Genomic DNA, 12,617 nt, shown 5'->3' with positions numbered 1-12,617 from the left:
TGAGTTGCCATTTTCCAATCTCTGCTTTTCAGGATTTTTTATACCTTAAGGTATAGATTTTTTCCATTTGTATCCTTGAGCTGTTACTGTTACCTTTTAAATAAAATGTTTCTCTCTGTGCTTTTACTTCTCTCCCTTTGCATAGCTTTAGCTTCTTCACTTCCTGCTATTTAAGCAATTTTCTCATTAAAACTGAGCCAAGACCACAGAGATGTGCCACACCAAACTAGACTTTGGATCCCAGACAACTGAACCCTTGGGCAAAGGGCTGCCCTTAGTCTCATCCAACAACCAAATTTTCTTAAGTAATGACTTCTGGGCCTCCTTCCCATGGCCTATGCCACTGCTCAGATACATGTTTTTAGGCAAATCTTCCTTTTGGCCACTTGGGCCAACCTTAAAAAGCTTTTTTTGCCAGCTTGAGTTGTAGCACATAGCGACAGAAACACCCCAAGCACTCGCAGGATACACTGAACATACTTATCAGACTGCAAGAGAGGATGAGGAAAAAAGCGAGACATATGCCCTAAACATAAGCAGATACTGTCATCCTGACAGAAATGTACATTTTACCAGAAAAATAATGAACAAAAGCAGGGTCAAGGCAGCAGAACTTGGTCTAAATATATCACACTACTGAAACACCCATTAATTTTATAGTACTACTAGAAAAGCTTTCAGTTTTACATGTTGGGTTTTGCTTTTTATAATCTCTCCTTAAAGGATTCTTTTCTTTTAATACCCTTTCCATTGGTTTCTCAGATACTTTGTACACTGTAATTGCCAATATACTCCCATTTTTCATATACAGACAGAAGCTGTTTGAACAGATAGGCCAAATGTTTTTTTTTAAATGTGCATAGATGAACAAATTTACAAACCTAGAGGTCAATAAAAAAATTCTTCTTTTCTCCTTCCTATAATTCCAGGATTTCTTTCTCTTCTTTGTATTCCTTCCACCTGTGGGATTCAGTTTATTACTGGGTTAATTTAAACTTAATCTATACCATGCGAATAATAATCTTGGCTAGACATGTTAGATGGCATTTGTGTTTCACAAAAATGGAATTCAAGAGGAAAATAAAGTTGGGTTTGGACCAAATATAGAACAAAACAAATCTTTTGAATATATGGGCAGGGAAGCTTACTATGACTTGTGAGAATCACATAGATCACACTGATTCTAAATGTTAATTTTTCCCACTTCAGTGTTTTACTGAAAATAAGAAATACTGTTAGGTCCTTGGTGGGTAGAGCTATTACATCTTGCACAGAATTTATAACACACTTATATTTATGAATGTGTTAAGAAGTGAAAATGTTTATCTATTGTTAAAATTTTTCAGTATTTTTTCTGTTATATTTGCCTGTATGTATTAATTTCTTTCCCCAGGAACTCTCTCTTGAACTCACTGAAATGCTTTTCTCAAATGACTTCATTTTCCACCATTGGGTTAATGAGTATGCTGTCCACAATATGGACACACTTAACTTCTGCTATTTTTCCATTGAGAAAAGAAACTAATGCAAAACCAAACTTTATATTTCTATCAACCTTTTCATAACATTCTGAAGGATATGTGTGCCCCTGTATCAGGAGTAAAATGTATAGTTTACGTATAGATAGACACCCACTGACAGCTGAACTTCTGTTTTCACAGTTCCACAACTCAAAAGTTTAAATGTTGGCTGGATTGAAATTGCACCAGGTCCAATAGTGCAAGAGCCTGAGTAGCATTGAAGACTATTCTATTTTAGCTGGTTTTAATGTTAATGTTTTAACTGATGATAACATTTTATAGATTAGTTCATGGCATTCATTTTAATGAAAGCAGCAGCAATTCTCATTAAAATATTAATCTTAACCACAATACATAGCAGTGTGTCAGAAGGCAAAATGTTCCTGTACACCAAGACAGGGCTGTGATGCAAAGGTCTTGAACACACAAGTACCTGTGAGGTGATTTGTGGTTTAAAGGATCAAAGGATCAGGGAGAAGGCAATTAACTCATGCAAGCATCAACAGTCTGCTTCCTTCAAGTTATAAAGCACTTTGGAAGCAAACTGCTTCCAGCTGGATCCAGGCTCAGGCAGCATTGTGAGGGAACAGCACAGGGTAAAAATGAGAAAAGAGCATAAACTGGAGAGGAAGGTGGTGATTATTCCATGTGGGCCAACAGCACAGCTGGCAAATCTGCCTGCACTCTCCAGCTCGCACAGACACTGCCTGGCCAAAATGGCTGTGTATATTGCATGGCAGGGAGGAATCACTGTGCATGCTGATTGCTGTGGGTGCTGACACAAATGTGAAGAATTCCCTGATTATTTCACAAAACATAAGTGTGTAGTGACAAAATGTGACCAAGGTTAAGAGCATGGGAGTGTTTTTCTTTCCAGCAATGTTGACATTCATTCTCAGCTGCTTGAAATATGTGGATGTAGATTTGCAGGACTGAAAATAAGAATCACAACAAACACTTTGCAACAAAAATACAGCTTTATTTCATTTCAACAGTCATTATTATTTCTAAAGAAAATATGCTGTGTTATATTGGCCATCTCTTAAATCATCAAGCACTTCAAAAAATGATATTACAATATGTCATGTCCATGTGTGCATCTCTGGGGTTAATTATGCTAGTACATAATCTCTTGAAAGAGTTTGAATGTTATTACTGCTTTGCAATTGGCATACTGGAAGCATTTTTGTTGTGGTTTTTTTTTTGTTGGTTTTTTTTTTTTGTAATAGTGTTTTAAATAGCATTTGTGAGGTGCATTCCTTCTCCATACAGAAACAGGCCTCAAAATACTCTGCAGTTTTAGCTCTTGATCCTAATCCGGGGCTGCAAAAGAAGAGTTTATACATGAAAAAAAATTGTCAAAAATACAAATTAATAAACTCTATAACATGCACTGACATCATTTAGTTCTTCTAATTTATACAGCTTGAGGATCTAGCTAACAAATGTAACTCATAGTTTAACAGAAAAAAAGTCCTAAAGGTGTCCCTGCCCATAGCAAGGTGTTGGAACCAGATGATCTTTAAGGCCCCTGCCAACCCAAACCATTATATGTTTCTAATATCTCTTTATAACAGTCCATTTTGAAGAGATATAAACCACTGTGTCTCTACTCTGTCCTTGTTTCTTGTCTTCTGTGTGAAGACACTGAAACCTTTAGAACTTTTCTAAATGTCCCATTTATTTCCCACATCCCATGCAACTGATTCTTCACTAATACTGAACAGAAACAAGTAATTGCCTCCACCATTGTAACCACTCCCTTTAACATCTCCCTGGAATATAATTTTTCGTAAGAACATTACCTCCTCAACTTAGGTTCAGTTTGTGGTCCTCTGTAATCTTCACTTATTTTCCAGCAGCATTACTGCAATTCCTTTTCAGTCTATGCTGCTTTCTTTTTTTTTTTTTAATTCGTCTTCAATGAATTTTATCATATTGATTTCAAGCCATTTCCCTAAGGTGACATTTTTTTAATTCTAACCCTGCCTTCTAAGCTTCTTGCAAGTCCTCCCAAACAGGCAGTGTGTGTAAATTTGGTATGCTTACTGTCTGTGTGATTGAGCAAGTAATTAATGGGAATGTTTTATAGTGCTAGAGCTAGAAGACAGCATTGTGGAAGCCTGTGTGAGATGTTCTCTCACTGTAGTAATAAATGATTGCTCTCAGAGTGCAACTTTGCAATCACTTGGACATCTTGGACAGAGCCTTGGGCGAAACGGTTTAGTATGAGGTGTCCCTGCCCACGGCAGGGGGGTTGGAACTTGATCTTAAGGTCCTTTCCAACTGTAACTATTCTATGATTCTGTGATTCAATGATTCTATCTACCTTACGTGAATTAAATTTAGTCTGTATCTGCTTTGCTTGCTTATGAATATGATGTGGGCTCATGGCAAGGATGTGCTGTATCAAACACACCCTCTGTATCTGTTTTGCTGTTAAAGTAGAAAATGAGGTCAATTTGATAGGATTTATTTTTTACATGTCATTGTGCAAGTCTTCTTATCTTTTCATTATTAGGTAGTGGCCTATAAATACGTTGTTTAAGACTCTTTCAGTGTCTTGGAAATGTTATTAGGGCTGAGTTTTCTGTAATTCTTTAGATTTTCGTTTCCTCCTTTGTGAGATATGACACTGTGTTTGCCTTTCTCCAGCTGTCTGGGAACTTATTGATCCTGCTAATCACTAATATTTGAGAAATTGCTTTGGTTAACTATTTTAAGAGTAGGTTTCATTAGACTGTGCTAATTTCTCTCAGTATTCCTTCAGGCATTTCTTTCCTTTTCTTTTCATGATCCTACTCCGAAATTCTTAATAATAACTGAAATAAACTTTTACTCACAGTTAACCCATTTTCTGAAAGCTGGAACAAAGAAAAAGGTATGGAACATTTCAGCCTTTTCTCCTTCACCCATTTGCTGACCTCCCCCATCAAGTACTATGCTATATCTGCTCTCAAGCAGAGTTCTGAGCAACCTCGTCTAGTAGTAGGTGTCCCTTCCCATGGCAGGGTGATTGGAACTACATGATCTTTAAGGTCTCTTCTAACCCATTCTATTATTCAATGACTCCATGGTTTCCAATATAATATTGTTTAACTCTAGCAAACCATTCATTTTAATAGCACTATGTGGTTATGTGCTCAAATATAAAATCATATTAATCATATTAATCTTATTTCAATCACACTGCTTCACAATCTAATTCCAGGCTATACCTCATTTTTTTTCCAACTGTTTGATTGCATCCCACTTGGAATTAATTCAATTGTGACTTCATTCTCTGATGTTAAGAAGTTGAGTTATTCTGCATTGGTAGTTACTAATGGAAAATCATTCACCAAATATAGCCAGCTTATTATCCAAACATTAATTCTGTAGCTAAAGCATCCTATCACCTTTTTAAACAAAAGCATAAAAATTTGTTAAAGTGAGAATAAAGATATAGTTACATATTCAAAGTGGTACTGTAATCAACGCAGAAAAATAATACTCACCGTTATAGCTAAACAGAACCTCTTTCATTGGCAATCTGTAAAAAAGGGAATTAAAAGGTGAAAACAAAATGGAGAGGAGAATAAAAACTTCAGTATGTTAAACAGACACGGTTCTGCAAATTGGTGGACAACTTCATACAGCACAGTGCCTTTTAAAGACATTGGTTTCCTGCACTGTTAATTTATAACTCTGCCTACTGAACAGGGGATGATTTTTAAGACATTGACATGTTTGAGGAAGTGTACTGCACATAACAAATGTCAACAGACAAGCATCACTTTGGCTAAATGCATGCTAGAGGACACTTCAGACTCATCTTTTGGACCACACCATGGAAGGACAGAGCTTGTGGCCAACCATGCATTCACATAGCATGGATACTGTTTTCATCCACCTTAACAAGGTTTTTGACACAGTCTCCTGTTGCAGCTTGGTATTCAAACCAAGTAGGGTGGACTATAGCCGGGATGAATAACTGGCTAGACTACTTGCCTGAAAAGATAGTAGTCAACTGTTCAAAGTCTCTGTTATAGGTGGAATTTCAGAGGATGGTAGGGTGCCATGGGTGGACATGGGTGGTATGAGAGCCAGGAATTCTGGATACTGCTAACTTGGAGGGGAGGGGGAAACTGTTATATGAGGGGATGGCTCCCATATAGAGGACTTTTCCAGACTGGAGGAATGTGCTGGCAGGAGCTTCGTGAACAAAGGCAAATACAGAATCCTGCATCTGTTGGGGAACAAGGTGAATGGCGGAAGTGAACAACCCTGTGCACCAGTACTGGCCAATGACTGACTGGCTTACTGGTAGATCTGCAGAGAAGGACCTGAGGTCTGTTTGGCACCAAACAACGTGGGTTAGTCCACCCTTCTTGTAGAAAAGGATAACCTCATCTACAGTTGCATTAACTAGTGCATAGCCAGGAGTTATTATTCTGTTTTGCTAGGCACTAGTGAGGCTGTGTCTGGAACACAGTTTCCATTTTTGAGCCCTCCCAATACAAAAGAATTTAAGTCAAGCAAACAGAATGCAGTGAGGGATCATCAGGATGGTGGTGAGCGTTCCCTGATTTCTAGGAAATGCTGATGATACATGAGGGGAGGCTACATGGTTTGTTTAAACTGAAAAGGGGGTTAAGGAGTATCTGTTTTCCCTCTCCAGATACTTAATAAGGGTTTATAGACAGCTCAGATTTGCATGGTGAAAGAAAAGGAGGCAACAAGTGGGGAAATTATAACTAGCCATATGGAAAAATATTTGTTATCATGAGTGGTCAAACACTACAAATAATTGTATGAAGACAGGCTGAGAAAGTTGGGTCTGTTCAGCCTGGAGAAGAGAAGGCTGCGTGGAGACCTCATAGCAGCCTTCCAGTACCTGAAGGGGGCCTATAAGGATGGTGGGGAGGGACTATTCATTAGGGACTGTAGTGATAGGAGAAGAGGTAACGAATTCAAAATTAAATAGGGGAAGTTTAGATTGAATATAAGAAAGAAGTTCTTTACTGTGAGGGTGGTGAGGCACTGGAATGCTCCATCCCTGGCAGTGTTCAAAGCCAGGTTGGATAGAGCCTTGAGCAGCATGGTTTAGTGTAAGGTTTCCCTGCACATGGCAGGGGCATTGTATACCAGATGATAGTAAGTGATTCTCTGATTCTATGATTCTGTCATTCTAATTACTTATGCATCACTTAAGTACTGAATAATAAAAAAGTTTCTTCAAACTACAACTGTGTTCTGACTACTTATTCAAGGCAAGCTCTTTTCCTCTAAAGTTATTACATAGCAATAATATGCCATCATCTAAAGTGGACCAAATAGAACAGTTGCTTCTTAAAGCCAAACATAGTTAGATTAAAATTGCAGTTTAAATTACGTATGTAATACATATGTTATGTTTTTATTATTTATTTATATTTTATGCACTTTCAGGCTTTTAAATGTAAATCTACTGTATAAGTAATACATATACAGGAATACTTCTTATAGCTATCACATTAGAAATAAAATCCCAGTAATGCACTAAATGTTTTTCACTGTTAATGCATGGTGATTTACACTGCCCTTTCATGTCAGAAAGCTATAATTGAAATACTTTACTTAAGGAGGTATTATTGAATCGTGCTAAAAGTATTGCCCAAATAAGTGTTGCAAGCATAAATTTCCTGTTGTATATATAAAGTGTTAAAAATTAAAAAGTTTAAAGCATTGCTAAAGTATAAATAGAAAGTATGACTGCTGATATTTAAAGTTTTTTGTTAGAGAATTAAAAAAATTGCATTGTTTGGACCTACCTTTATACTTATAAATATCAGAAGACTGCAGTTTACTGTTCCCATTTAATCACCCATCCATTTAGGAAGTTAAAGAACTTGTTACAGCTAACAGCTGAAATTCTTATTCTATAATAAAAGAAGCAATTATTCCTAATGTTAATGCTTGTTTGGTGGGTCATCAAATTTTCAGTTAAATGAACTGTGATGATGATATGGAGACAACCTAGGGCTGCAGTCTTTGGTTTGTTCAAAATAATCTAGCAGTTGGTGAGACTATCACTTCAGAGACGTACTGTTCATTTTGTTCCAAAATACTTTGGAAGATCACAGGTTAAGTCAGAACAGTTCTCATTTTAGACATAAGTGACATCAAAGCATCAAAGGATTTTCTAATTTGAGTTATCCAACAGTTGTTTTAATATGTATTGCTGTTGCCCTGTGCCTGATTATTTGCTGCCTTAATCTCTATGCTTAGGCTCAGTATGTGCAGCATTCTTTACTAGTTGCCTAATGTCCCCTAGCTAGTTAGATAATTCATAAACTCTGCAGACCAGTGGTGCTGTAAAGATCACTCTGACCCTGCATCCCAGGTGTGGGAACAGAATTGATGCTGACTGTGTCACAGTGTGTCGTGTTTTAAACAAAGTCCCCACAGCTCGTTCACTCACTCCCCCCCCTTGCTCCCCCAACTCCCAGAGAGTTAGGAAGGAGAATCCAAAGAATGTAGCCCCCATGGGTTGAGATTAAGAACGGTTTTAATAACTAATGTATAGCACAAATCACTACTGTTGTTACTACTACAAATAATAATGATAAAGCCAATAACAAGTGAAGAGAATACAACACCTCACCAGCCACTGACCCATAACTCACCCCACCCTGCCCGACCGAGCACCGACCGATACCTTCTCCATCCCCCCAGAGCTCCAGCCCTTCCGGCTCTCTCCCGGTTACCTCCTGGGTATGACGTGCTATGGTATGGAATACCTCTTTGGCTAGCCTGGGTCAGGTGTCCTGTCTCTCCTTCCTCCCGGCCTCCCCTCCTCCCCGGCAGAGCATAAGCTCAGAAAAAGGCCTTGGACAAACCAAACATTTGAGCAGTAACTCAAGACATGCTTGCTATCAGCAACTGTTCCCAGCCCGAATGTCAAAACACAGCACTGCACCAGCTACCAAGAAGGAGAAAAATGACTGCTACTGCTCAAACCAGGACACACTGTAACACAGGCGTACCCTGTGGCTTGGCTAGCTACGGAGCTGGCAGCAGTACTCTGCCACACTAGTCTATTCCAGGTCTCCACTGTCTGGAGGACAGGGCTGTAATTTTAAGCAAGACTGAAAGTATAAAGTGAATAGTGTGTCTGTGATGTAACAGGTACAGACCCTGTGTTTATGTCTCCAAGGAAAGCAGTAGGAGCAACACAGTCTTTTGCCCCAGTATATCAGGGTAGGACCTGCACCAAATGGAAGAAAGTGGTTGAACAAAGGAGTCAAACATGTGAGTAAGAGCAGCTTCTGACACAGTTCCCTCTGATTTTATTAGGTATCTACTATATCCTGATTCTTGCTTTGACAGGGGTCTTCTTTACAAGTTGAAAAGGTATTTAACAGTACATGAGAGCTGAATCATTACAGAACACCTAAGCACTACCAGCAACCTCTCTTAGGCTGTCAGGATACCTGGAGTAGAAGGTAGACTGTACCCTGCCCTCACATCTTCGCACCAGAGGCAGGGGAGTACAAACCTCTATTATGGGCACAGCCCATGCTCATCCATCCCTGCTCCATAGTTATTATGCTGTAAAGCAACTTCATGGGGGTACTTCGTAAGCCCTGGGATTTTCTGTGTAAATCCAGGGTACAATGACCAGGGGTTTTTTAACTGAAAGGACATCACTGTGCTCTGATAACGTCACTTGTGTTGGAGCTTTGGTCTAATGTTAAAACCCTTACATAAATCCTTTAGTACAAGGACTATTTCATAAAATGAGTGCATTTTCTTATTATACGTAGAGTCTATAAATGATTAATACTAATTATGACCTCTGACCGAGACCTCTCCTTAAGAAAATAAAGATTAAGAGCACATATAATAGAACTTTGGACCTTACTGACATTTCATTTTCATAGAATTTCAGATTTCAAGGACTTTTGTTAGTGAAGCATTTTACAATGGAGCAGGACAGATTAATTGTTCCCTCCTGGAAGAAAAATTAAAAAAAAATAAAAAAAATAAGAAAAACCCCAACCCTTCCCCCCTAGAAAAACTGAAAACCAAAACAAAACCAAAACAAAAAAAAGAGGTTCTTGCACAAAAGACAGTCAGTGAAATCCTGTCACCGGTGAAGTCAATGAAATAGACTTTTTCTCATAGGGTCTTTTTATGAATGTTGACCTGCACGCAATGTCTTTTTGTGACTATATGGGAACTTATGCCCATTGTTCTTTCTAAAGATTCTGACATAGTACTATTCTGAGAATGATTATAACATCATAATCTGGGCAAACACTAGGTTTACTTGAAAAGAAGACGGTATTGGAGATTACTGGTATATGTCTTAGTTAGATTTTAAAGGCAGTACCCTTCAGATCTCTTCCAATTAAAAACACTGGGTATAGAGAAGGATTTTTCTAGGAGGAGAATGTCCCTTATTTGCTTTCCTGATTTCTCAGTGATAGATCTGATTTACTTCATGCATGAAGACAAGAATGGTGTTCTTCTCAATACAAAGGCAACTCCTTCCCCATCCCCCCTGCCCCTGAATACTTTGCTTTGAGGAAAGCAATACAAATTACCAAGTAGAAACTAGCAGCACTTTCCTTTCTTTCCTTCTCTCATTCCTTCCTAAAGGTCAAGGATGTGTTTGCATTCACAGAGCATCTGTCCAATCTCTTTTGGAATTGCATAAATCACATTGATGTTTTCTCCGTGTGTTTTTAGCTCTGACAGAGGAACATTGTGGAAGAACCAGTATGAGCCTATACATAATTTTAGATGAAAAATTGCATTTTGATGAGGGCAGAGACTACAAGACGGGGATCTAAAGTTCTTATTACAGCAATAGGAGTAATGCTGGTTTTATAACTTGAAAGAATTTTTCCTCATCAGTTTATACAAACAGGAATTCACTGATAAAAGGGAAACATTAAATTAGGTAGACATCTGTGAGCTATGTAAACTCATAAAGAGTAAATTCAGTATAAACAGTTCCTACATAGGTTCCTAAATAAGAAGGAACAATATAGATGCCTGTAAGATATTGTGATATCAGAAATCATCAACCAAGGACTACCACTTTCAGAGCAGCTACAAAAAGTGCCTTGAATCTTTTGAGCTGCTTCTGAGTCCATGTTGCTCTCTTGTCTGTCTCTAGGACTGGATAAATGTTGATGTCTTTCTGGGCATCAGTTCTGTATATTTCCCTCTCCAGCAATAGATCTCAAGGGAAACAGATGTCTTTTTTCAGTCCTTCTTGACTGAAAATAAGCAAAGAGGGTCCTCTATAGCCGTATTTGTGTCTTCTTTACCCCTTCCTAAATATGGTAAGATATTGCTCAGTCAATATGGCCAACATGCTGTAAGCTGCTCACCTCCTCCTGCTATAAAGGAGATATAAGGGGGGGGGGGGGGGGAGACGGGGGGAAGGGGGGAAGAGGGAAATTAGATAGCATTCCCTGTGCAAGTACTTTGAAAAGTTCACTGAAGAAGTCTTTCTTTGATTTGTAATAGAGAAAACAGAAAATGTGTCATCTCTTGATGTTAATTCCTGACCAGGCTGACACAATTCTTCCTGCTACATGTGGACTGGATTACACCTGTATAGTCATACTCAGTTACAAAATATAAATTAGTGACAGGCCCCAGGGAACCAGCACAAATAGTTTTCTCAGCTGAACCAAATGGTATTTGACACTTTTTTCCAACTTTAAAGGCATTTGACTCCACCCAGCATTATGGTACATGGTGAATGACTGTCACCCAATAAGATGATAATCAGTGGAAAAACAAAAGAGTACTGACAACAGCCCAGATAAATCCTTTTGCTTCCAATTGATTGTCTTTAGTCTTTGTAAATGCAGCCACAATTGAATTTTAAAGGTCATGGTACAAATGTTCCAACTGTGGGAGTACATTAAAGTTTTTTAATAAATTGCTTGTTACAAATTCTGTTCAAAGTGTTTTCTCAAAATCAAGGCAACTTTCTGAAGACAGTGCTATATATTTTATCTGCCTTGGAACAAAACAAATTGGCCTCTAAACAAAGGAATTCTGCACTTCTGTTTCCATTGTCAATTCATTTTCAAGAATATCTCAGTAAAAGTAGTCTAACTATGACATCAGCATGAGATGCTTCACTTTCTGAAGTGATCTTAATAATGCATCAGTTAAATTATTTGTCTTCTTTCTTATAATAAATATTTTTAAAAGATTTGACTTTCCATTAGATCTACAAAGCTCTCCCTCAGTATGGATTAGAAGATGAGAGATGGGGGTTGAGCTGCTTGCTTTCCTCTATAATTTTTTCAAATACAGGAGAATCAGCTGCTTCATCAGTGGCTGCATATATATACATATAAACACATGCATACTTACATATATATACATAAAAAAACACACACACACATACATATCGAAAGGACATGAACATCTTGGAGATGGTCAGTGGGCTGGAGCACCTGTCATATAGAGACAGGCTGAGAAGATTGGGCTTGTTCAGCCTGGAGAAGGGAAGACTCAGGAGAGACCTTTGAGCAGCTAAGGGGGCATACAAGAAAGCTGGAGAGGGATTTTTTACAAGGGCATGTAGGGATAGGACAAGAGGGGATGGCTTTAAACTGAAAGAGGAGAGATTTAGATTAGGTATTAGGAAAAAGTTCTTCACTATGAGTGTGGCGAGGCACTGGAACAGGTTGCCCAGAGAAGCTGTGGCTGCTCCGTCCCAGGGAGTGTTCAAGGCCAGTTTGGATGGAGCTTTGACCAACCTGCTGTAGTGGAAAGTGTTCCTGCCCATGGCAGGGGGTTGGAACTAGATGATCTTTAAGAACCCGTCCAACACAAACCAGTCTATGATTCTGTGATTCTGTAATATATATGTATGTGTGTATATATATATACATATATATATACACATTTTAGAGTGCCTGACAATAGTGCAAATCTATTTCATCTCAATGGCAAATTTATCCTCAAAACTGTTTAGTGCCTCACACCACCCCCTAATAAAGTACCTTTAGTTCAATAATGTTTTAGAAATTTTACAGATTATATGGATAAATAACCAAGTTAGCTCAGCAAAGTGTTTTTTTTTTTTTATAGCTTCAC

At 38.2% G+C, this 12,617-nt stretch overlaps 1 protein-coding gene across 1 annotated transcript in view; it reads right to left on the bottom strand.

The window, feature by feature from the left end:
- Positions 1-2,528: 2,528 nt before the first annotated feature.
- The window catches only part of MLIP (muscular LMNA interacting protein), a 114,954-nt gene continuing 104,865 nt past the window's right edge, over positions 2,529-12,617 (bottom strand). The window contains exons 13-14 of the mRNA XM_034060437.1: positions 5,018-5,052; positions 2,529-2,843 (exon numbers count right to left, since the gene is read on the bottom strand). Coding sequence (XP_033916328.1) covers positions 5,026-5,052 — 27 coding nt within the window. The 3' untranslated portion in view covers positions 2,529-2,843; positions 5,018-5,025. The remainder of the gene's footprint in view (positions 2,844-5,017; positions 5,053-12,617) is intronic.

Source organism: Melopsittacus undulatus, chromosome 3 (assembly GCF_012275295.1).
Source record: "Melopsittacus undulatus isolate bMelUnd1 chromosome 3, bMelUnd1.mat.Z, whole genome shotgun sequence".
NCBI lineage: Eukaryota > Metazoa > Chordata > Aves > Psittaciformes > Psittaculidae > Melopsittacus > Melopsittacus undulatus.
Note: the sequence above shows the minus strand (reverse complement) of the source record. Positions and strands in the feature narration are given on the sequence as shown.